Consider the following 25,239-nt stretch of genomic DNA (forward strand, 5'->3'; position numbering starts at 1 on the left):
ACGCATATGTCTTGAATGGAAATGCCGCTGGACCATGCCCACGATGAGGCCATGCCTCTAGTGGAATGAGCCCTGATGCCCAGAGGGCATGGCAGGTTTTTAGACGCATAAACAGAAGCAATAGCGTCCACTATTCATCTGGATAGTGTCTGTTTTGAGGCGGCCAGACCTTTAGTGCGCCCACCGAACGAAATGAAAAGCTGCTCAGAGCGTCTGAACGTGGCAGCGCGTGTAGTGTACAATCTCAGAGCCTGAACCGGACAAAGGAGATTGGCCTCACATTCACTATCAGATGCGGGCAGAACCGATGGGGAAATAACCTGAGCCCTGAACGGGGTACCAATCGCTTTGGGGACATAGCCATGTCTAGGTTTGAGGATGACTATAGAGTCATTGGGTCCAAACTCGAGACACGCTGCGCTAGAAGAGAGCCCGTGAAGGTCTCCCATGCTTTTAACTGATGACAGGACAATCAGAAAAATGTTTTTTAGCGAGAGGTATTTTAGGTCCACAAACTCTAATGGTTCGAACGGGAGGGCTTTCCGAGCTTCAAGAACTATAGAAAGATCCCAAATGGGAACCGAAGGGGGGCACGGGTGGTTCATCCTTCTAGCTCCCCTGAGGAAGTGGATGACTAGCTCGTCTTTTCCTAGAGACTGCGTGCGTCGGGGTTCAGCGAACGCCTTTTCCCAGAACACAAACCAGCTGCAACGTATAAATATGCAGCCTTGAGAGTGGATAGCGATCTGCCCTTGTCCAGCATCTCCTGAAGAAAGACCAACAAAGACGACACCTCGCACCGCAGTGGGTCTAGGTTTTTGTCGGTGCACCATTTTGAGAACACAGACCATTTTGACGCATAATGCTTCCAGTAGAAGTCGCTCTAGCGTTCATGATCGTGTTTTAACACTCCCTCTGGCAAAGCAACGGACAGTTGTGGGTCACCCAAGCATGAAGCGCCCAGCGCTGAGGATGAGGATGCCAGATCCCGCCGCAAGCTTGAGAGAGGAGATCTGCTCTGACTGGAATGGGCCACGGGGCTGTCTGCGACAGCTGAGCTCCGGGAACCAAGTTTGACTCTCCCAACGCGGGGCTATGAGGAGCACCGAGTCGCGTGTTTCCCTGATCCTCTCTAAGACCTGTGGCAACAGGGAGACCGGAGGGAATGCATGAAGCAGGCGGCTGGGCCACTCCTGGGCTAGCGCGTCCTCGCTCTTTGAGAAAAATAATGGGAAGTGAGTGTTCTCCTCTGACGTGAAGAGATCCACCTCTGCCCTGCCGAATATTCACCACAGTTTCTGGACTGTTTGAACGTGCAGGGACCATTCTCCCGGAAGGATGGGGTTCCTGGACAGTCTGTCTGGGCCGTCGTTCAGATGGCCCGGCACATGCGTCGTTCTTAGCGAGAGCAGGTGGCTCTGGGACCAAAGTAAAATGCGTTTCGTCAGCAGGAAGAGGTTCCTGGATCTGACACCCCCCTGACGGTTGAAATAGGAGACTACAGCTGTATTGTCCGAGCGGATCAATATCTTTTGACCCCGAATGCGCAGGAGGAAAAATGTGACCGCGTTCTCGACCGCAATCCTCTCCAGACAGCTTATGTGTAGGGAGCTCTCTTGAACTGACCACTGGCCAGAGGCCGGTGAGCCCTCGCAGACCGCGCCCCAACCTGAGTTGGATGCGTCTGGCGAGAGATGGTCCCCATGGTAACGCCACGTTGAAACCATTCTGCCACTGTCCATGGCTGCAGAGCCGAGATACAGGTCTGCGTAACTTTGATCAGCTGGCGGCCCGTGGACCACGTACGGTGAGACACACGGCTCTTCAACCAAAGCTGAAGGGGGCGCATGCGCAGTAGACCTAGCTGAAGCACTGCGGAGGCTGAGGCCATGTAACCCAGCGCCTTCTGAAAAGTTTTCAGAGGCGTGAGGGTGTCCATCTGAAAGGATGCAGCGAGACGCTGAACACGGCGTGCGCGTTGTGTAGATAAGCGAGCCGTCATAGCCACTGAGTCTAGATATATTCCCAGGAAGGAAATCGTCTGACTGGACTGAAGTGAGCTCTTTGTCCAGTTGACAGAGAGGCCCAATGTGTTCAGATGGTCGAGGAGAACTGTACGATGAGACAGTAACTCCGTCTGTGATTGTGCCAAAATCAGCCAGTCGTCCAAATAGTTCAAAATTCGTAGCCCCTGACTCTGCAGGGGCTTTTTTTCATGAACGTACGGGGTGCTAAGGATAGGTCGAACGGTAGGACGGTGTATTGATAAACCTGGCCGTCAAAGGCGAAACGTAGAAAAGGCCTGTGACAGGGATTTATGTGGATCTGAAAATAGGCATCTTTCAGATCTAGAGAGATGAACCAGTCCCCCTGGCGTACATGCGTGAGGAGTTTCTTGACTGTAAGCATTTTGAACGGTCTCCTCATGAGCGCTTTGTTCAAAAATCTGAGTTCAAAAATCTGAGATCAAAGATCGGTCTGAGGTTGCAGTCTTTCTTGGGGACAAGAAAATAACGTCCATAAAACCCCGACTCGCTCATAGAAGGTGGAACTCTATAGCCCTTTTGCACAAAAGCTTTGCTATCTCTGAGCGAAGCGTGTTTGCTGCTTCTGAACTCACTGTATTTTCGAGCCACACTCGGAAGCGTGGACGGCGGCGACGGAACTGTAACAGATAGCCGTATTTTATTGTGCTTAGCACCCATGGGGGGATTACCGTAATAGCTTCCCATGCTTAGAAGCGCAACGCTAGTGGGTGAATGGCTATATCGCCCTGATTGTTGCACATAGCGGGCTGGACAAAGTGTGTGGGCACGCTAGAATGTTTAAGGCAACGGGACTTACACTTAGAGAGGAGTTTATGGGCTGTGTAACAGAGCGGGCAGAGGGGGCTTATGTACTCTGACACTCGAGCGGGCTGGGTCCGCCCTATGGGAGTGGGCACTGAGAGAGACACGGGACATCTGGTGCGTTTGTGTATGGGTGAACACAGGATTGTGGGCACATTTTTCTACACAAGAGGCTTTTATGCAGAGGAGGGACGCGTGCACGGCTCGTGGGCGCGCTTATGAACTCTGACACTAGAGCGGGCAGTGTCCGCTTTATGTGAGCGGGCTCTGATAGAGACACGGGAGTGTGGTACTTTTGTGTATGGGCGAACACAGGATCGTGGGCACATATTCTACACAAAAGGCGTGTGTATACAATACATACACATGTATTTGTATACACGTAGGGGGCTGAACAAGTGTGTGGCCGTGCTTACAGTGCTTGTGCGTGACTGCTCGCGAACAGCCAATAGTGAGTGACTTCCCGATAAACATGAATGGGGAGCGAGTCACGGTGTGAGCGAGTGTGGTCGCGGGCACGGGTGTGGTGTTTGTGTGTAGGAGTGAACACTGAGCTGTGGGCACATATACTACACTTATAGCATGTTTGGCGTAAGCCAGACATTATGCACTTATGCCTGATTGCATTTTAGCCTGTTACAGGCGGCACAAGTGACGCGCGCGCAAGTGCGTGTGAGAAACGTGAGCGCTGTAAGCGGCACAAGACTATATATAGCCTGAAAAGGCTGCACTTGTGACACGCGTGGGGCCGGTGCATGTAGAAACTGAAGAGGCTGGGATGCGCGCGACCTGGCCGTGTAATAGAGCGGGCAGAAAGAAGATGTGAGCACAGTCGTGGGCAGATAACCATCTGTTACAGATAACACTCTAGCGGCATAGCCAGCTAAGAGAGTGGGCTCTGTTAGACATGGGAATGCTGTGTTTTAATATGGGTGAGCACAGGGGTGTGGGAACCTATTACACTTGAACATAAATAGCGTCACTCTTAATATGTTGGCATTATTGCAGGCGTTCAGGTTATGGCAGGCTCGTTGATGCAATATAGACATTTTCGGCCGCTCGAACGAGGAAAGAGAAACGTTAGAGAAATGGGTGCAAACCGGCCACGGCGGGCTAAAAACATACTCGTTTCTCATGTCGCCGCTGACGCATGTGCGCGGGAGAGCGCGGCTGCTTTCTGTAACGTAAGAAAGCTGGCCGCGAGCTCAGAGCTGCATAAAATTATCTGCAAGAGCCGGAATCGAACACGGGTCGAAAAGCTTTGTGTTTTACCATTGAGCCACAGCAGTAAAGACACAAGTTGAATTATGCGAGCAGATAATAATAATAATAATAATAATAATAATAATTCATTACATTTATATAGAGCTTTTCTCGGCACTCAAAGCGCTTTACATAGAGAGGGGAATCTCCTCAACCACCACCAGTGTGCAGCATCCACCTGGATGATGCGACGGCAGCCATAGTGCACCAGAACGCTCACCACACACCAGCTTACTGGTGGAGAGGAGACAGTGATGAAGCCAATTTGTATATATGGGGATGTTTAGGAGGCCATGATGGACAGAGGCCACTGGACAAGGCCATTTGGCCAGGATGCCGGGGTTAATGACCACAGAGAGTCAGGACCTCGGTTTAACGTCTCATCCGAAGGACGGTGCTCTTTGACAGTATAGTATCCCCATTACTATATTGGGGCATTAGGACCCACACAGACCACAGGGTGAGCACCCCCTGCTGGCCTCACTTACACCTCTTCCAGCAGCAACCTGGCTTTCTCAGAAGGTCTCCCATCCAGGTACTAACCAGGCTCAGCCCTGCTTAGCTTCAGTGGGCAACCAGTCTTGGGCTACAGGGTGATATGGCTGGGCGTGATGGTGGCGAACAGGTCCAGCCTCGGCGGAACTAACACACCATAAACCCATTTTTGGTGAAGCTATGTACGGGACGGGCTAGCTCTCTTGTAAAGTAAAGAAAGCTAGCCGCAGTCGGCACAGATGTAAGCGGCTCGTCCCTCATACAGCGTGGGACTCCGGCGCTGAGAGGGGCGCGGCATGAGCCGCAGGTGTGCGAGGCATCTTTAAAAAGACGCTCGCTGCTCTTTTGTGAAGTTACACAAGCAAAATACAAATGTAAAGATACGTCGCCGGATGGCATTAGCTCACAGGATGGGTGAAGGTGGCGAAGACGGCCGGCTTCCTCAGACTTTGTCCACGCTCGCTAAGAGATGCCTTCCTGATGGCGACGCGGCTTCCTCTCGGAGATCAGCAGGTGCGTATAGCCTCGCTGAATTGATGAAAATCGGAAAACAGCGGGAAACTCGCCTATTTATAGACTGGGGCCACGCCGTTTTGGCGGGCTTTGACGCAATGAGAGCGTGTCAGCTTCTCATTGGCCGCGAGTTCAACCGAGTTCCCTCATAGGCTGTAGCAGTTCTCCCTGAGCGAACCAATGAGCTGCTAGCTAGCCCGCTCATGGTCTGCTGCAGATGAACTGCGTTGACAATGGATACAAAATTAAAGGATAATTTTTTGGCTTCAACTTCTCAGAAAAGATTAATCTTTCCGTAGCGTAAGCTAGCTTACGCAATACGAGAGAACCTCTCGTAAGAGAACTGCACATTTTAGAGTGGGCTTTTATTGTGGCCACCCTAAGGCACACCTGTGCAATGATCATGCTGTCTAATCAGCATTTTGATATGCCACACCTGTGAGGTGGATGGATTATCTCGGCAAAGGAGAAGTGCTCACTAACACAGATTTAGACAGATTTGTGAACAATATTTGAGAGAAATAGGCCTTTTGTGTACATAGAAAAAGTCTTAGATCTTTGAGTTCAGCTCATGAAAAATGGGGGCAAAAACAAAAGTTTTTCTTTATTTTTAATACAAATTATGTACCATGTACTAACAGTGATTACTTCAGATAAACCTACATCCAACCATAATACTTTGAATGACAGAATTAGACTGGACGTAGATGGGCAGGGAGGAGGACAGACATATACAGACGATAGACAGATAGACTTTAACAAACAGGCAAAGAAAAAAAAATTTGATTATATTGTTTTCTGAGGTCAACTTATGACGTTCGCTTGGTTTTTGCATTCAAAAACATCAAAATGAATAAGTAATAGGCTATTTTGTAACCTAGTTTTGAGCCTAGCTGAAAAATGCTACACATACGACCACCCATGTTGGTTTTTATGGGCGTCTCGCACTGAAGACTTTGAAGTAAACGCCCACTGCTGTGAGTGGATAACAGTTTTGCATATTATAATGAGTTTCATTTCACCCTTCGATGCACTTGGGGAAAATTGTTTTGAAAACGTCCAATGTTGTAAAATGGCAACAGGAATGATTCGCCCATTCATGTTCGACCCAGAGTCCGTGTGTTGCACAATTCCTGTCAGATCCAATAGCTTGTTTTCATATGACGTCACGCCACTGTGTTGCCATAGCGCGAAATACAAATGGAGGGCAGGAAGTGATTTTCTGTATTTAGAAAGCACTATAACAAACTCAAAATGCCTGTGTTTTGAGTCATTTAGTTACTTGAATCGATCAAACCACATGGAGTTTTTATTGTGTACCAAAAGTTGTTGTTCATACGGGGGGAAAATGCAAGAAATTGATCGAAAAACTCTGAAAAATTTACTTACAAACCTGTGTCTGCGGTCGGGAGGAGCCGAATGGGAAAATGTGTGTGTGTGTAACGTTAGTGATCACTTTATCAAAGGTGAGTTAATACAACTTAAGTGATTGTTTGTGGAACGTTTCTGAACTATGTAAAGTCAAAGTATGTCTGTAAGACGAGGTAGTTGCTGATATCTAGCGCCTCAATGGCGAGAAAATATTTCAATTCAGTTGAAAAATCGCTCCTCTTCATAACGTAAGGATCACGTCCAACATATGTTTGATTTTTTGTTTATTTCTTTTTCTTGTTATAGCATGTAAAGTAGTACAGTATGGACTTTCCTCCATCTCGTCCATTGCGCTCTTCACTCCCTGCCCTCCATCTGAATCCGGCGCGTCATAATCACGTGATTGAAACCCAGCTATACAGACGACACAGCACCGTTTTTTTACTCTTAATCCGTCTGCAAATCCAGTCTTGTTCACAAAACAATCCTCAGTGAAATGAAGAGAACAGACAGACAATGTTTTACCTCATCAGCTGGAACGTCATTAAAAATAGTTTATCCATGCAGTCCTATTGGAATCCAGAGGAGATAAGTTACTGTCTTCTTCCACAACCAGGCATTTCACAATATTTTGTATTGCTCGGTAGCTCGATCCGGTTTGTCATCACGAGGTAGGCATCTATGTTATTTAGCTATGCGTTTAATGCGCGAATCGGTGGGCGGGGCTTAACCGGCCGTGTTGAAGTAGGTGTTGATCTTCTGCGGGGGTGGTGTTTTATCCTCTTTGACGTCATATTTCCCCACTTTGAAAAACGAGTTGTTTGCTGAGCCTGGTATCAATAAAAGCTTTTATTGGACTACAAGGACGTTTTCAGTTCTGAAACTTACAGGATATTCTTCTAATATGATTACCTCTTAGATGTCGAAAGGAAAATTTGATTTCTCAGTTCATCACCCCTTTAAAGTAAAGTTCAATCCAATAATTTCATGCATTTCAACAAATATACCATCAACTACAGATGCTGCATCCGTTGCGTCCACCGTGTTTTCTGATTGATATTTTGCCCCAAACTCAGAAATCCAGTTTCCCACTCATAATTATGAGATTTGTGGTGGCTTTTAACTCTGACATGACTTAAAGGACAACTCCGGCGCAAAATGAACCTTTGGTCTAATTACACATTGCTACCTAGTCAACCGTTATCTGAGATTTGTTTTCATGATTGCCGAATGTAAATAGTTTTATCTCTAAAAACAGTTTAGCCTATAACGCTAGTATAATGCTAGTATATAGGGCATAGAGTAATGACAAGTAAAAATCGCTCGTTATTACCACTAACAAGGCTCAAAATAGCCCCACACTAAAACGACAGCATAACAAGGGTCCCTACATTCAAACTGAAGCATTGAGAACTTTGTCAGTGTCCATACAGTTTAATAAGAAGATATTTTATACACACAGTCAACTTCGCGAATACAGGAAGAAGCCATCTTTGAAAAATAGTCTCTACCAGTCGATCTTCGAACGCAGATCCATGTGCGCTGAACTGAGCAGAATCTCATATGGTCCGTTGTTTTCGGAAGAAACACAAACACGAACCGTTTTCTTCTCTTCAATATGTACACGTAGCCTACTGTTCGCGTTCACATTATCACCTTATTCACATCTCACCGGTGGACATGGATCGGCGTTCTTAGATCGACTGGTAGAGACTATTTTTCAAAGATGGCTTCTTCCTGTATTCGCGAAGTTGACTGTGTGTATAAAAATCTTCTTATTAAACTGTATGGACACTGACAAAGTTCTCAATGCTTCGGTTTGAATGTAGGGACCTTTGTTATGCTGTCGTTTAAGTGTGGGGCTATTTTGAGCCTTGTTAGTGGTAATAACAAGCGATTTTTACTTGTCATTACTCTATGCCCTATACAATAGCATTATACTAGCGTTATAGGCTAAACTGTTTTTAGAGATAAAACTATTTACATTCGGCAATCATGAAAACAAATCTCAGATAACGGTTGACTAGGTAGCAATGTGTAATTAGACCAAAGGTTCATTTTGCGCCGGAGTTGTCCTTTAAACGCAACAAGTGTCTATTCTGTGCACAAAAAGGTAAACGTCAGCCATTACAAGAAAAAGTTAAATTACCCAGTTTTCAAAGTTATTTACTTAAACTTTATTTTTGGGTTGTCTGATTTTTTTTTTTTTTTTTTTAATTCTTAAGTGTTTATACCATGTAAAAAATTGGAAAAATAAAATAATATAAAAAAAAAAACTTTATTTTTGGGTTTATTTCAGTTTTCAGCTAAATGAAAACTTGAACTTTGGTATTTCATTGTTTTGGCATTTTGCAAGTTAATTACGGTTAATCGTTTGTGTTCATGGCTGTGATGTCAGTACTTTGAGACATGGCTATATCACCAGTTTTTGCTGCTTAATTTCAGCATCGGTTCTGGTGGACTGGTGAGAGAGCTTTGTACCCCCAATGATAGAGTATGTTTCTGTAGAACATCAATCCCCAATTTCAAAAAAAGCAAGGAGCATCCTGGCCGCTTTAAAATGGTGTGATTCTGAATGCCGTGAAGCGTAAGTTTCCGTAAGTTTCAACTGTGTCTAATTTTACACAGGAAATTGAGGGAAAACCTCAACATATGGCTGCCATGTGACTGTATATTCCTAGCACAATGGAGTTAGAATGTTTTAATAATTTGGGGGATATTCAGGGACACATGGCATTCATCTTTCTTTGGTCTGATGTTTGATCTCACTGTGTATGTTGAATTATGGGAGGGAATGCTTCAACTAGACAGAGCCAGCCATTGAACTTTCAAACTACAGCTGAAAATTGTGGCCAGTGCAAGTGTGATTCCCTTTGCATTATAATAGAATGGTTTGAGTTTTTTTTTATTTAAAAGGTGCTTTCACACTATCACTTTTGGTGTTCTCCCCTGTCCTCTTGACATTAGAGTTTGATTCTTTTGGATGACATGAACTCCGACCGGTGAGTCGTACCCGAATCTGCTATAAAAAAGTGTTCTTTTTTAACTGTTCTTGGGTACAATTTCCTTCTGATATGAAAGCAATCACCTTAAATAGTGGAAGTGAACCACTATTGATGAACATTCTCTTGTTTGCGTGTGTGTGTGTCTTTGCGAAACTGGCTTCTTTTTGGAACATTTTTAGTACTTTTGCTGCAGATAGACAGAAGTAGATAGATTACCTAGCAACATTGGTACAAGGCTGCAGCTCGATGACGCAAGCGCACGCGGCTCGGACCCAAATAATATAATGTGAACGGAGACCAGCGGGGGGAGGGGAGGGCAATCGAACTCTGGTTCAGACCAAGCGTGCCGCACAAGCCCTCAAAAGTGAAGCCAAAACATCTCGATCGCCCCCCTGTGACCGGTCCTAGTATAGCTCATAACCCCCGCCTCCCCATGTTATTCAATGGGACGCGAGACCAACTAAACAATTAAATTACACTTCACATATCCTTTTTCCAAAGATAGTTTCTGTCATTTACTGTAGTTTCTATCACGTTGATGTAATTTCAAGTGTTGGTTTTTAAAATAAGTTTGTTTTTACAGTAGTTAGTTATGTGATGATAAAAACGGTGCTCTGACATCATGATTGACAGCTGTGATTGACAGGTTCTCTGTGCGAGGTAGTCACTGAAGCACCAGCGGACTTTTTTTAATAATGTTGATTATGTGGTTAGTAGTTGTATTTAACTTATTTTAACGAGGTTCTGCAATCAGCAGACATCATTGGAGAAGAACGAAGCAGACTGAGGCCACTTAATGAAAGTGCGAGGCGTGTGCTTGCGTTTGATTCAGCGAGAATGAGGCCACGGCCTTGATTTCGCGGTTTTACTTCCTGCTCACGACTGGTCCCGAAAAGGGCAAGTGCGCAGACTCAAGTTCCAAGATGTCAGCGTCATATCGAGACACAGGCGGCTTCAGTTCTCTCTGATGGAAAAGAGCGAAGGGGCGTCGTCCATCTTTTTTTACAGTCTATGGTTCAGACCAAGTGTGAAAGCACCTTAAAAAAATCTAGTTTGGAGATTGAGATAGAGACTCTTATTTTGTGAATTGGACTGAGAACACACTATACATACATACATACATACATACAAACATTTTTATACTACCATAACACATTATTTGTTTTGCGCAATTTAACAAAAGTTAACACAGATGTATGTGTGATGTGTGTGTGTGTGTCAATGATTGTTTATTGGTTAAGTGCTGTTCCTGTCCTCACCATGTCCTTTTTCTTTAGTAACATGTATTGTTCATTAATTTCACTATATTGATTTATGTATTGCATAAAGAAAACTAGCAAGACCAGTCACCATGTTAAATGCTTATTGTTTGCAATTGACCACTTGAGGAAATAAATTGTCATACTTCCGTACCGGAACATTATCCACAAGTTTCCGAGGGGCGCTCCTGTAAAAAATAAAGTGGGTGAAACTTCCGGTGACGCGGCGGAAGTAGCATTCCAATGGTATTTTGTGTGTTAGTTAGCGAAGAGGCTAGCTGTTTTTCTGAGAATTATTTTACTATTTAAAGACGCAAATCTTTCTGAGAGATGTCGTTACGGAGCTCAGGGACAACATGTGCTGTTCGCGGTTGTATGTATAACCGGACTAAACTAATTCAGTGGCTTAAACGTGATTGTTTTGAACATAAGCCGAAAACGAAATCAGAGTGATCCTGCCAACGACTGTAGTTTCCATCACCTCCCAAAAGACGACGAATCTTCCTGTGTACATTTGTTTAAATTCTTAATATTCTATAAACTCTATCAGCATGTGATTGGCTGTTTGCTACTGATGTTACTCCTAAACTCAGGATCAAAGCCTGTGTTGACAGAATACCAAATGTGCCAGTTAATGTATTCAAGTAGCACATTCATTTAGAATTTTGAATAAACTCCAAAGCACAATGACTAAGCGTGTATTTTTTATTTTAATTGTTTGTCAGCTCGCACAACTGTCTGTCACCATGCCTTGATGAGTATTGATTATTAATAATGTTATTATAATACTCCCAATCAACTACTGCGGAGGGTAAAGGTACTGTTATTTCACCCTTTTGAATTTCGTTGAGGTTGTGTTCCCACATCGTTAGCTAGTTTGGATCGCTATAACTTGAATGACTGTCAACTGTTGAATGTACGAGTGTCAAGCATGTCAAGTCACGCTTTGTTTACTTCGAACCGGAAGTCGCGCCCACTTTTGACGCAAGGCCTCATGGGGCGTAGGAAACTTGTGGATACAATACCAAACAGATTAAACCTGGTCACAGTAACTGCCACCATATTTAAATGTCTGTTTCCCGCCAACAGAACGCAGAGTGATAGTTCTCATGTTTTGAGGGGGGGATTGGTCTTCTGTTGGATTGGACATTAAGCATTGTTAGACCTTAATAATTAATTAATAAATATATATATTTTGTCTTTCTTAAATTTCTTTATTTCCTTATATTACTGAATGGTTTAGTCCAAGTGGGAGGGGCTTATCCTTTTTAAGAGGGCCTCTCAGTGTCATAAGGGAGCTCGTAGAGTGAGTTGGGAGATAATTATTGCTCTACTTTGGGTCAATTTGTAGACATAGCAGAAAGTTTGTGAACAGATAACTTTGAACAATTTATGTTTTGTGGGGATTACCACTGTAAATATGCACTCTATTGGATTAAATACAGTTTGTTTTTTTTTTTTTGCTTCATCTTCACGTTGGTTCATTTTTACGCCTCCATCAGCCGTTACATTCAGAGCAGTGGTGCTGCTACTGCTTCTCGAACATCTTTGGGGCCTCTTGATGACAGTTGGCACACCACTGTCTCTATTACTAAGATGTTCTTTAGTAATGCTTGTAATCACATAGATGTAACTGTCCATCATGTCTGATTTTTGACTCTCTTTTGCAGTCCTTTCCTTACGTGGCGAGATGTGCAACACATTGTAGTGAAGACGTCTCGTGCTGGCCATCTCAGCGCTCCTGATTGGAAAACCAATGCAGCTGGTTATAATGGTAACAGGCTTTTCATTTCTTTAAGCGGTCCTGTCTTGTTTAAATCACTAGATAGGTAGTGACACTTCTGAGTATGATCAGTCTTGTAGGTTTTCCAGACTGTGCTGAACAATGCATTTTCCCCTTTAAAGCAGCAATCTGCATCATGATTGGTGGTAATTTTGTTTTTCATAACAACTCTAAATCTGTGTACATATTGTTATTTTTTTTGTTGAACAGTTAAGTTGTACATATTCTTACAGTCAGTCACCTGTATGGTTTTGGGCTAATGGATGCGGAGGCCATGGTGAAAGAGGCAGAACGCTGGAAACAGGTTCCCCCACAGCACATCTGCGTGGAAAATGCTGACAAACAAATCAGGTATATTCAACAGCTCTTTTAACATTAGGCCACATTGATAATGTTATACAAGTAATAAGAAATGCTCACATAAATAAAACGATTTCCTTCTTGTAGAACCATCCGTCCAGAGCATGTCGTTCGTTCCGTGTACAAGGCAACAGGCTGCACGGATAATGCAAACCATCATGTTATTTATCTGGAGCATGTGGTTGTACGTATAACAATTACTCATCCGCGGCGAGGAGACCTGTCAATCAACCTAACCTCACCATCAGGGACAAAGTCACAGCTGCTTGCCAACAGGTACAGAACAGACTAGCTCAAATATTGAGTACATGGGTACATTGATCAAGAATGACTGCACATTGTGAATTTCAGTGGAAGTGATCCAAGTTTCAAGCTTCAGATTCGATATTTATGTGATTAAAGTAGAGTCGACTAGTCGCTGATGATGTCATTAATAAACATATAATCCTGAACCTCGAGCTGCGACTCGAACGTGGGTTGCCTTGTGCGCAGTAATGGAATATACTCCTACATAACAGCTTATTTATATTAGTTCGTTAATCTTATTTTCTTATATCATTATAATTCTCTCAGATTTCTGCTTGTTTCTGAATCAGATACAGATAAAGTAGCCAAGTAAAGATTACATTTGAATGAATTTATATGAGAGAGTGGTTGCGTATGAATTAGTTCTACCTGGCAACGTCTCTACTAACAGTGAAGCAGTGGGTTTTAGTTACTAAGAAGTATATGATAGAACTTCAGTTTCTAAGCTTTTTTGATTGATAAATCACAGAAGTTTTGACAATACAGCTCTGCATTACTGAATGTTTCTGTGTGCGCAATCTGCACTTGACATGCGAGCTACTATCGGTATGTGTGTGCGTAACAATGCAGCACTGGATTAGTTTAAAGCAGCCATTAACTTGCGTGTACAATAAGCTGTTTAATATGTGGATTTACCTGATCAATTTTGAGCATTCAGATGGTATAATCAAATATATCTTGTAAAGCGCTCTCAGAGTATGTATTAATTTGTCATTTTAACTGTTGGAAACGGAGTGTAAAAGTTCTATAGACCATGATCAGCGAATAGTCGACTTTACAGGGATACTCCACTTTTTTTGGAAATAGGCTCATTTTACATCTCACCCAGAGTTAAACTGTTCAGTTTTATCATTATTGAATCAATATCATTACGCCTGCTGCACTCATGGTACGGCAGTAAAGTTTCTTGATTATTACGCAGGAATGAGAGTATAGTTCCTAGCCAAATAAGCCTAGAAAATTGTTAAAATTTTAGAAACTTTTATGTTTTCCGTCGGTCTTAGTACACAATGTAACTAGAGAAGAGTCAAGTTTTAAATAGGAAAAATATGGAAACTCTTTTTTTGTTTGTTTTTTTTTTGTTTTTTTGAGAAATGCTAATGGTCTTGTCCACTTCAATGATGTATGCTAGGCTATGCTAAAAGTGGTACCGCCAGAACCAGAGATCGGCTGAATGGATTCAATAACGATAAAACTCAACAGTTTAACTCTGGGGGAGTTGTAAAATGAGCCTATTTCCAAAACAAAAAAGGAGTATCCTTTTAAGCTTAAAGTGTCGTGGCTGAATGTGTTTTGTGCTGTAATGTAGCATCTATTTATTGTTATTGCAGGCTGTTTGATCACTCAATGGAGGGCTTTAAGAACTGGGAATTCATGACAACTCACTGCTGGGGCGAGAAAGCTGCTGGAGACTGGGTACTAGAGATCTATGACTCTCCTTCCCAACTCAGGAGCCAGAAGGCACCAGGTAGTTTCTCAATATAAAACGCACTACCTGTTACTTGAGCCATTCTTTCACCTTTGAAAACACCATTTGGTCTTACACAGTGAGGATACAATAGATTAAAACACTTTAATCACGATTAATCACAACTTTTTTTGTGCGATTAATCGCTTACTTATTGTGAAATTAGTCATACATGATATCTTGTTTAACATGTTTTTTTTTTGTTATCATTTTCTATATCCAGAAAAGTAAACTGATCAGATCAGATTGAAGGGTGATTCTCTCAAAATTTTAGTTTGCATGATATTGAAGAAAAATGCAATTTGCACTAACACGTTAAATGCGATATGCAATACGACAATGCTTGGTGTAAAATAAAGTTAAATTATATTTAAATATATTTAAAAAGTAAAAATGATATAACCAAAATAAAAGTTTCAAATTCTTTTTGTGAGAAGAAAGCATCACTTCAAATGAACATCAGTTTTTTACAAGTATCATTTTAACATTTTAAGCATTTATTTAACAGCAGAAATTGAATAATCAAATGTAAAAAAAAAAAAACACTGCTTAGTCTTCACTGTATGAATTAAATATACACTGAGTCTTATTCAAGCTACAAAAGTTATTCCGTCAAGAGCAGTGAGCAATTTTCTCTTTTCGTCTATTGTTGTTTGATTGACATTACGCACACAGACGGAGGCAGGTTTATTAGGCTGCTGTCATGAATCCAAGATATTGTTACATGCGCGCTTTCTGTTTACTCCACTCACTCAACAAGATGGGCATTTTGACATAATTTTATGTGTATTTGGCAATATAAGCTGCGGAAGAGAACTGAAATCAGAAATTACGCTCTATCCGAGAGGCAACTTCCTCTGTGGAAACTTCGTAAAAGCCACTTCGTAAGTATTAAAATCATTCAGTTATCGAATGCGATATTGCAATATTTTGATAATGCCGATATATCATGCCACCCTAATTTTCCTCAAACTTTTTAGGACACCTAATTGCCAAATTATGTAGGGAGTCTATATAATTAATACATTTATGCACACCGAAGCACACAGAGAAAAAAAAAACTTTACAAAATAAAGCACACATATGGTTTGTTTGCACATCAATATAACAGACTCGCTTTTGCTTGCACACGTGTGCTAGTCAGTGCAATCATCTATACCTTCATTATAATTCGCATCCATTAAAACTTTACTTGCGAGACGCTGCTTTGCCTTATTCAGCCGAGAAACGTAGTTTGCATATCATCTGGACATACAGAGATGGGACGTTTAGCAGTGATTGATCGCAAACAGATAACCAAATTGGGTTAAAGGGTTCGAATAAAATTTTCCGCCTACTAGGGTTACAGGTGCTTGTGCCATTGATGCTCCATGTTTTGAACTTCCAACTCCCAAGATAATCTAACTGTGTGACATAAATAACGTTATTTGCACAATTTGCCTGCTTCAGTAATTGATTTGCCTTAAATAATTTGAACGCGTTAAGGATTTTGAATTAATCACGCTTTAATCATGAATTAATCATGCGTTAACACGATAATATTGACAGCCCTAATATATATATATATGATTGTTGTTGACTTATGTGCCCTCCAGAAGCGTGCGTTCTGCAAGTGAACGGCGCCTTGTGGTGCCATCTCAAAGAGGCACAAAATCTCTTTCACGGACCTTTACCTTGACTGTTCCAAGCTGATGGAATGACCTGCCTAACTCAACCCAAGCTGCCGAGTTTTTAGCCAGTTTCAAGAAACGGCTAAAGATGCCCTTTGATTCATAGACTAACCATTAATACTAACCTTACTACTATTCTATTCTATTGTATTTATTTATTAAAAAAAATTTGGGATAAAAGCGTATGCTAAATGATATACTTTGTGTGTGTGTGTGTGTGTGTCTTTGTGTATATATATATATATATATTTATATACACACATACACACTATATTGCCAAAAGTATTGGGACACCCCTCCAAATCATTGAATTTAGGTGTTCCAATCACTTCCATGGCCGCAGTTGTATAAAATCAAGCATTTAGGCATGCAGACTGATTCTACAAACATTTGTTAAAGAATGGGTCACCCTCAGGAGCTCATTGAGTTCAAGTGGGAACGTAATAAGTTTCCACCTGTGCAATAAGTCCATTTGTGAAATGTCCTCACTACTAAATATTCCATGGTCAACTGTTAGTGGTATTATAACAAAGTTGAAGCAATTGGGAACAACAACAATTCAGTCACAAAGTGGTAGGCCACGTAAAATCACAGAGCTGGGTCAGCGCATGCTGAGGTGCGCAGAAGTCGCCAACTTTCTGCAGAGTCAATAGCTACACACCTCCAAACTTCATGTTGCCTTCAGATTATCTCAAGAACAGTTCGTAGAGAGCTTCATGGAATGGGTTTCCATGGTCGAACAGCTGCATCCAAGCCTTACATCACCAAGTGTAATACAAAGTGTTGGATTTAGTTGTGTAAAGCATGCCACCATTGGACTCTAGAGCAGTTGAGACGTGTTCTCTGGAGTGACAAATCACGCTTCTCTGAATGGAATTCTGATGGACAAGTCTGGGTTTGATGGTTGCCAGGAGAACGGTACTTGCCTAAGTGTAAAGTTTGGTGGAGGGGGGATTATGGTGTGGGGTTGTTTTTCAGGGATTGGGCTTGGCTCCTTAGTTCCAGTGAAAAGAACTCTTAACGCTTCAGCATACAATAGATTTTGGACAATTTTGGGGATGGCCCCTTCCTGTTCCAAAATGTGCACAAATCAAGGTCCATAAAGACATGAGCGAGTTTGGTCTGGAGGAACTTGACTGGCCTGCACTGAGTCCTGACCTCAACCTGATCGAACACCTATGGGATGAATTAGAGCGGAGACTGTGAGCCAGGCTTTCTCATCCAAAATCAGTGCCTGGCCTCACAAATGCGCTTCTATAAGAATGGTAAAAAATTCCTATAAACACTCTCCTAAACTTTGAGGAATGCCTTTCCAGAAGAGTTGAAGCTGTTGTAGCTGCAAAGGGTGGGCCAACTCTATATTAAACCTTTCGTATTAAGAAAGGGGTGTCATTAAAATCCGTGTGCATGTAAAGGCAGACGTCCCAAAACTTTTGCCAAAATAGTGTGTGTGTGTGTGTGTGTGTATATATATATATAATGCAAATTTCAGCAGTAAGACCTGAGACATAAAAGTTAATTAATAAAGTAAAAGTATTAGTTCACTTTAAAATGAAAATTACCATATAATTTACTCACCTGAAGCCATCCTACATGTATATGACTTTCTTCTTTTAGACAAATACAATCGAAGTTATATTAAAAAAGTCCTGGTTCTTCCAAGCTTGATAATGGCAGTGGATTGCAACCAACAGATTGAATTTCAAAAAAGTTTATCCATCCATCATAAACTAACTCCAAATGGCTCCAGGCCTTTTGAAGCAAAGCGATGGACATTTATTAATATAACTCTGATTGTATTTGTCTGAAAGAAGAATGTCATATACACCCTAGGATGGCTTGAGGGTGAGTAAATGATATGGAAAAACTACTCCTTTTAATTCATGTTTGTATTGCATTGGTCTAGATGTAATGTTTATAAAACAAAAGTTATATTACAGTTGCCATAATTACAGTTATATTACAGTTTTCAAATGCCATAGCCACATTTCATTATAACCGATTTAGTGCATATTTGTTATAAATTGCCTATAGCTAACAACTCTACAGTATTTCTTTAAAAAATTAAAAATCAACGAATGTATATCATCACATGGATCGCTCTCTCTATACACACACACAGATGATAGATACTAATTTAATGATATGTGATAGCTTAGCTTAATTGCACATGGCTTGTAATTTGTTCCAGGCAAGCTGAAAGAGTGGTCTCTGGTACTTTATGGTACCTCCGTGCATCCGTACTCATTCCGCAGCGACAAGCCTCGCTCAGTGGCGGAGACACAGTCTGACGACGAGTACAGTGAGGAGTATGTGGGTAAGTGCTTTTTTTAATATTATTGTGTATCTGTGGAAGTTCTCAGAGCTCAGCTCATCAGTTTGTGTTTTCTTACATGAGGCTCCTGCCACCCTGAGTGTGGTGACCATGGCTGTGAAGGGCCAGGCCCTCAGCAGTGCATCACCTGCCTCCACTACTTCCTCAAGTTCAAGAACAACACCAGGTATATTGCTTTTCACAACATTATTACACCTTAAAAACTATACTTGATTGCTGTGTTGCTTTTCTGTTTGTTTGTTTTTGTCATTTAAACACATTTTTACAAACAGTGTTGCTTGGGTCCGTGAAATGATGTCCATCGTTTTTTTTTTTTTTTTTCGGACACATTATATATAGAAAATAGTGCCGTCAAACGATTAAAATATTTAATCGCAATTAATCACATTAATGTCATAGTTAACTCATGATTAATCGCACATTTGTATCTATTCTTAATGTCTCTTGATTTCTTTTTGTCCTGTTATTTTTTTTTTCTGCGATGATGATAGCTCAGTTCACAACGAAAAAACACACAGATCACTTTGGTCTTTTTTCAGGTCTAGCTAGATCTGCTTGCACTTTGGTCGATGAAGCAACTTAATGTCCTCGCTTAATGTCCAGTGAAGCCAGTGAAATGAATGGGCTTCAGAGCGCAGTGTAGCGCCGCGCAACCCGCGTCAGGTTGCAAAAGCATGTGAAATAAACAACAAAGTTTGCTAGGCCAAAAAGACTGTTAATCACGCAATAAAAAAATTGACGCCGTTAAAATGGGTTTATGACATGGCAAGGTTAGTTTTGGTTGAACCTGATATTTATGAATTAATAATTCATGGTATTTGTAAAAAAAAAAAAGACTTTTTAACTGAACTTTAACTGAAAATGTTATTTTGAAAAAAGTAATACATTAACATTTATTTACATGATCAGGATGTATTAAGACCTATTTAGAGTGAAAATATAATTTGTGCTGAAACCACTACTATTCAAAAGTTGAGGGTCAGTATGATAAAAAAAAATACTTTTTTTCATCAAGGGTGTATTATATTGATCAAAAGTTAAGACTTATAATGCTTCAGAATATATATATATATATATATATATATATATATATATATATATATATATATATATATATATATTCAAATAAATGCTGTTCTTTTGAAATTTCTATTAATATAAGAATCCTGAATTGTTTTTATTAGAGTTTCCACAAAAATATTAAGCTGCACAACTGTTATTAGGATTGATAATGTTTCTTGAGCACCAAATCAGCATATTAGAATGAATTTTGAATCAAGTAATGCTGAACACTGCAGCAATAGATGCTAAAAATTCTGGAATAAATGGAGAGCTCTTTTCCAAAACGCTATAAATCCATTTCAATAGTTTTCAGGAAAACATACATTTTGTGAATATTCAAATTATCCTGTTGAAATGTTTTATTGGTTCAGTCTGAACATTTTGAACAATGATTATTAAATCAAACAACAATATTGTTCATGATAATTTAAAAGTAAATTTTTTTTTCAAAACGCTATAAATCCATCCATTTTTTGTATCATTTTTAGTAAAGTCATTTTTAATAAAGTGTCAAACCTCAAACAAATAGTACCAATTTCAACATATGCATGAAAAACTAATTATTAAAAAATGATCAATAATGATAACGATATATTCAAAAAAGGGATGGGCACCCCTCCAGCACATGCACACACACATGTATAGGCTACATAGCATGTGAGCAAAGCGGAGCAGCGTGACGCTTAAATATAAGCTAAACCCCCCCCCCCCCCAAAAAAAAAAAAAACATAGGCTATACCTTTCATATTTGTGTTTAATAATATTACGTTACTTATTTCATCTATGTTGATTGGGCTATGAAAAGGGAACTGCATGAGATGAGTAAGATAGGATCAAAATTCCAAAGCTGCCCAATATCGGAAAATATTTGGATTGGGTCAGACATGATATTGACCACTTATTAAGTTTTGTAGAAAGCTTGTAAATTTCCTTTATTATAAATTGTATATTCATTTTAATAAATGTTTCATCAACAAATTGACTGGATTAAAACATTAGAAGCAAATATCAGTCAATATAATCAGGACACAGAGGCGCGCAGGTGAACCGGAGCGCGTCTCATATATCAAACACCGCGATGCTTGCCTCACAGACCTGAGAACTAAGCTACAGAAAGCTTTAAATACTTTTAAACAAAACAATTAAAAACGAAAATAAATTGGCAACTCTCTGCGTATGTAGGCTAATTCTAAGTATTTCTATAGGCCTATGCGCGTTCACTGCGAAGATGGCAAGATAAGTAAGCATCATCAACTTTATCTTTGTTGCTGACACTGACAGAAAACATAGTTTATTAATAAACAATTCAAATGTTTCATGCATAATCATTACTTTTCCCGGTTCTTTGTGGCAAGCTTTATGCATGCGTTGAGATGCGGAAAAGGCAATTAAATACGCTCATATGGTTTCTCTCCTATTTAATTAAATCAATATATGTGATTACTGATTAGACAAATGGCTTAAATGATCTACTTCTAGTCGATTAGAAAACTAGGACTCATTTTGAGGAATGAATGAACATAAACAAACCTCTGTTCAGAGTGCCGCCGTGCTGAATTGCATCGAATTCGAGGATTTATCGCGTTTTGGCTAAAAACAGGACTGGCGCTTATCGCGTTTTGGAAAGAAACTGTATCTTGCCGTACATTTTAAACAGGGAAATATAGCGATTTGGCATGAAACGTTGATGGAGCAGTGAAAGGGTTTTGTCCACAGCAGAATGACACGACAAACTCATTTTTTTTTTAATGGCATTTATCGCGTTTTGGAAAAGAGCTCTTCAAATACATTTTAAACTATTAAAATAGAAAACAGTTGAAATTATAATAATATTTTACAATATTACTGTTTTTGCTGTATTTTTCATCGAATAATGAAACAAGAATCTTACCGACCTCAAACTTTTGAACGCTAGTGTGTGAAATGGACATGAGCACACATGTACAGATTTCAAATATTAAGCACATTTCTAAGAACTTGGCACGTGTGTTTTGAACTAGATTTTCCCTTTTCTATTGTACACTCTTGTTTGTTGACCCATTTGGCAAAATGAATTTTCTGTTAGCAGTGCTGCTTTTCTTTAATTATTATTTAAAACTGAAGTAAGTTTGGTGTGAAATATAAGACCACAATATGAAGCATTATGACTAAAGAATTGGGTGTTTTCTGAAAGGTTTTTTTTTTCTGAAAAATATTAGTGAAAATGATTTAACTTTGAGTCAAAAGATTAATTAACTCCTATAAAAACACCGAATCGCATGCCGACAACAGCTGTACGGCTGCGTCTGTCTGCGCGTGTCCTGATTACATTTATAGATATTGTTTTCTCTGGCATCCCAAGCTACACAAGCCGTGCTCACACCACGTCTGGAGCTGATGGCTTTCTCAGACCCTGACTTTTGCCTTTGTTTCCTGGTGAAAGTCTTTCCTCACGACTGCCAGATGTTGATTTTTCTGGTCTCATGTGGCTCTTCCTGTCTGTGTCTGTCTTTCTCTTTCCACCTCCGCCTTGTGCGTCTCTCAGGACGTGTGTTCCCGAGTGTCCGTCTGGGTTTTTCCGGGACGATAAGAAGCGCTGTAAGAAGTGCTCTCCGCTGTGCGAGTCTTGTGTCGGCAGTCGCAGCGATCAGTGTTCCACCTGTCGCCCGGGTCTCTACCTGGTGGAAGGAGCCAACAACTGCATCAGCTCCTGTCTCGACGGCTTCTACCTGGACCTTGGCAAGTCCATTCACACGCCATCTCACTCCAGAAAACGTACTGTACATGCTGATTGGCTGAAGATGAATGTTGAATTGAGACCTCATGTGATTGTTCTCCCGCAGACTCCACCATGTGCCGGAAATGCAGCGACAACTGCAAGAAGTGCACCTCGGCGAACATCTGCACAGAATGCCAAACTGGTCTCAGGTGATTCCCCACATTCAGCCCGTTGCGAATACAATATTCCACCTCCTAGGGATTTCTTTGTTTTTTACTAAGATTTGGACTGAAATCTAGTCGGAATCTTGGACTCCCATTTTTTTCAAGGTAAGGCCACGCTGGCCAGACACTAAATTATCATTGGAAACATCCTGTTACACATTGTCGAGCTCTTGAGTTCAGATGTATGTTGAAATACTGTCTCTAGTGAGCGATTTTTACTTGGGCTTTTCCTACTCCTCTCTGGCGTTAGATAAAGAGAGAGAGAGTTATGTGGAAAATGGAGAGAGAAAAGAAAAACGGGTCATGGCAGAATATCTGGCGTAATATGCAGCAGCTGTTCTGTGAATTGTTTTGAAGCGTTCTGTGAATATATACGTAAAGGTTTTTCACCCACTCATTTGGACTTTAATCCATCGTTGTTGATCTATTCAGACTTGTTTAGACTATAGTTCGTATGAAACTGGATTGCAGAGCTAGAGCGCAGATGAGATACATTTTTCTGCCCTCAGTTTAAGGTTGCAATTACAGTCTTTGTAATTATTCATATGGCTAGTCATTCATTTTTTTTTTTTGCAATCTACTATAATCACACACGCACACGCATATATATATATATATATATATATATATATACACACAGTGGTGCTCAGAATTAATGCCAAATGGTAAATGTGATCAAAAATGCCTATAAAAAATTAAATCTGCATTGTTTATCCTTCTGATCTTTCATTAAGAAAATAGCAAAAATCTAACCTTTCGTTGAAGTAAAATACTTGAAAGTGGGGGGAAATCACATTATGAAATGTTTTTCTCCAAAACACTTTGTTGGTACCCCTAGAATTTTTTACAAGTAAAATATCTCTGAAGTACATTCTTTTTTAGCACACCAGGAGGACTAGGAACACTATGACTTCTTGCTTCACGGGAGTTAAAACATGAGGAAACACAAAGGCCAAATTCCCTGAATCATCCATCACAATGAGTAAAACCAAAGAACATGGTTCTGATGTGCATCAAAAGATTGTTGAGCTTCACAAAATAGAAAGTGGCTGTAAGAAATAGCTAAAGAATAGAAAAATCCCATTTTGACCATCAGGGCGAGAATTAAGAAGTTCCAATCAACTAAAGATGATACGAATCTGCCAGGAGTGTCTATATTGCCTTAAAGGGTTAGTTCACCCAAAAATGAAAATTCTGTCAGTATTTACTCACCCTCATGTTCTTCCAAACCTCTATGTGTTTATTTGTTCTGCTGAACACAAAGGAAGATATTTGGAAGAATGTTTTAATCAAACAGATCTCATTCCCCATTGACTACCATAGTATGTATTTTTTCCTACTATGGTAGTCGATGGGGAATGAGATCTGTTTGATTAAAACATTCTTCCAAATATCTTCCTTTGTGTTCAGCAGAACAAATAAACACATAGAGGTTTGGAAGAACATGAGGGTGAGTATATCAAACTATACTATACAAATATATCAAACAACCCCTACATCACATGTTGTTTTGAAGGGTTTCAAGGAAAATCCTCCTCGCTCGTCCAAAAACAAACTCTAGTATATTTAGTGGATGAACCGATCTTCAAACGGCACAGGGTTCTGTGGTCAGATGAAACAAAAAAGGGCTTTTTGGCAGCAAACACAAGATGTGTTTGGTGAAAACAGGGATGAAGAGTACTCCATGCCTACTGTTAAATATACCGCTGGATCTTATATGTTGTGGGCCTATTTTTTTGCTGGAGGTCCTGGACATCTTGTTCATGGTAGTATGGATTTTATCAAATACCAACATATAAAAAATCCAAACCTCATGGCCTCTGCTAGAAATTTTATAATGGGGTGTGTTTGGATCTTCCATCAGGACAAGGGTCCAAAACAAACATCAAAATCAATACAAAAATGGGTCACTGAGCACAAAATTAAGCTTCTGCCATGACCGTCTCAGTCCCAGACCTGAACCCTATAGAAAAAGTCGGGTAAACTGAAGAGAAGCACCAACATGAACTTGTGAATCTGGAGGATCTGGAGATATTCTGTAAGGAGGAATGGTCTCTTGTTAGGTGTTGTCCAAACTCATCAGGCATTATAGGAGAAGACTCAGAGTTGTTATCTTGGCAAAAGGAGGTTGTAAAAAGTATTTAACAACAGGGAGCCACACACACACACTTTCAAGTCTTGTACTTCAATGAAAGGTTAGATTTGTGCGAATTATTTTTATTTTTTTTTAATGAAAGATCAAAAGGATAAACATTGCAAATTATTTTTTTTACACATAGATATATACACAGTGGTGCTTTTATTAATGGCACCCCTGGTGAATATGATCAAAAATGGATGCACATTTAAATATAGATTTCTGCTTACTGTTCTTTATGGTTTATTTACATAAATCATAAATGTATATGCATGAATCATGGTATTAACAGGTATTTTTTGTACAACAAATAGCAATTTCTATCCAATTAAATATTTTAGAAATGGTTTTCTTGGTTTAGAAATATTACATATTAATTGTCATGAATATTATATTTAGTTTATATATCATTATTTACATATTTGTATTATTGTTTATATT

At 40.4% G+C, this 25,239-nt stretch overlaps 1 protein-coding gene across 2 annotated transcripts in view; it reads left to right on the top strand.

Moving 5' to 3' along the window:
• pcsk5b (proprotein convertase subtilisin/kexin type 5b) overlaps positions 1 to 25,239 on the top strand; it is a 118,781-nt gene that overhangs the window by 42,483 nt on the left and 51,059 nt on the right. For both annotated transcript variants that reach the window (XM_089119395.1, XM_039680388.2), the window contains exons 10-17: positions 12,426 to 12,529; positions 12,772 to 12,889; positions 12,986 to 13,174; positions 14,536 to 14,672; positions 18,534 to 18,659; positions 18,741 to 18,843; positions 22,264 to 22,457; positions 22,562 to 22,646. In XM_089119395.1, the coding sequence (XP_088975521.1) occupies positions 12,426 to 12,529; positions 12,772 to 12,889; positions 12,986 to 13,174; positions 14,536 to 14,672; positions 18,534 to 18,659; positions 18,741 to 18,843; positions 22,264 to 22,457; positions 22,562 to 22,646 (1,056 nt within the window). The remainder of the gene's footprint in view (positions 1 to 12,425; positions 12,530 to 12,771; positions 12,890 to 12,985; positions 13,175 to 14,535; positions 14,673 to 18,533; positions 18,660 to 18,740; positions 18,844 to 22,263; positions 22,458 to 22,561; positions 22,647 to 25,239) is intronic.

This window comes from Pimephales promelas, chromosome 14 (genome assembly GCF_988280905.1).
Source record: "Pimephales promelas chromosome 14, fPimPro1.hap1.1, whole genome shotgun sequence".
Taxonomy (NCBI): Eukaryota; Metazoa; Chordata; class Actinopteri; order Cypriniformes; family Leuciscidae; genus Pimephales; species Pimephales promelas.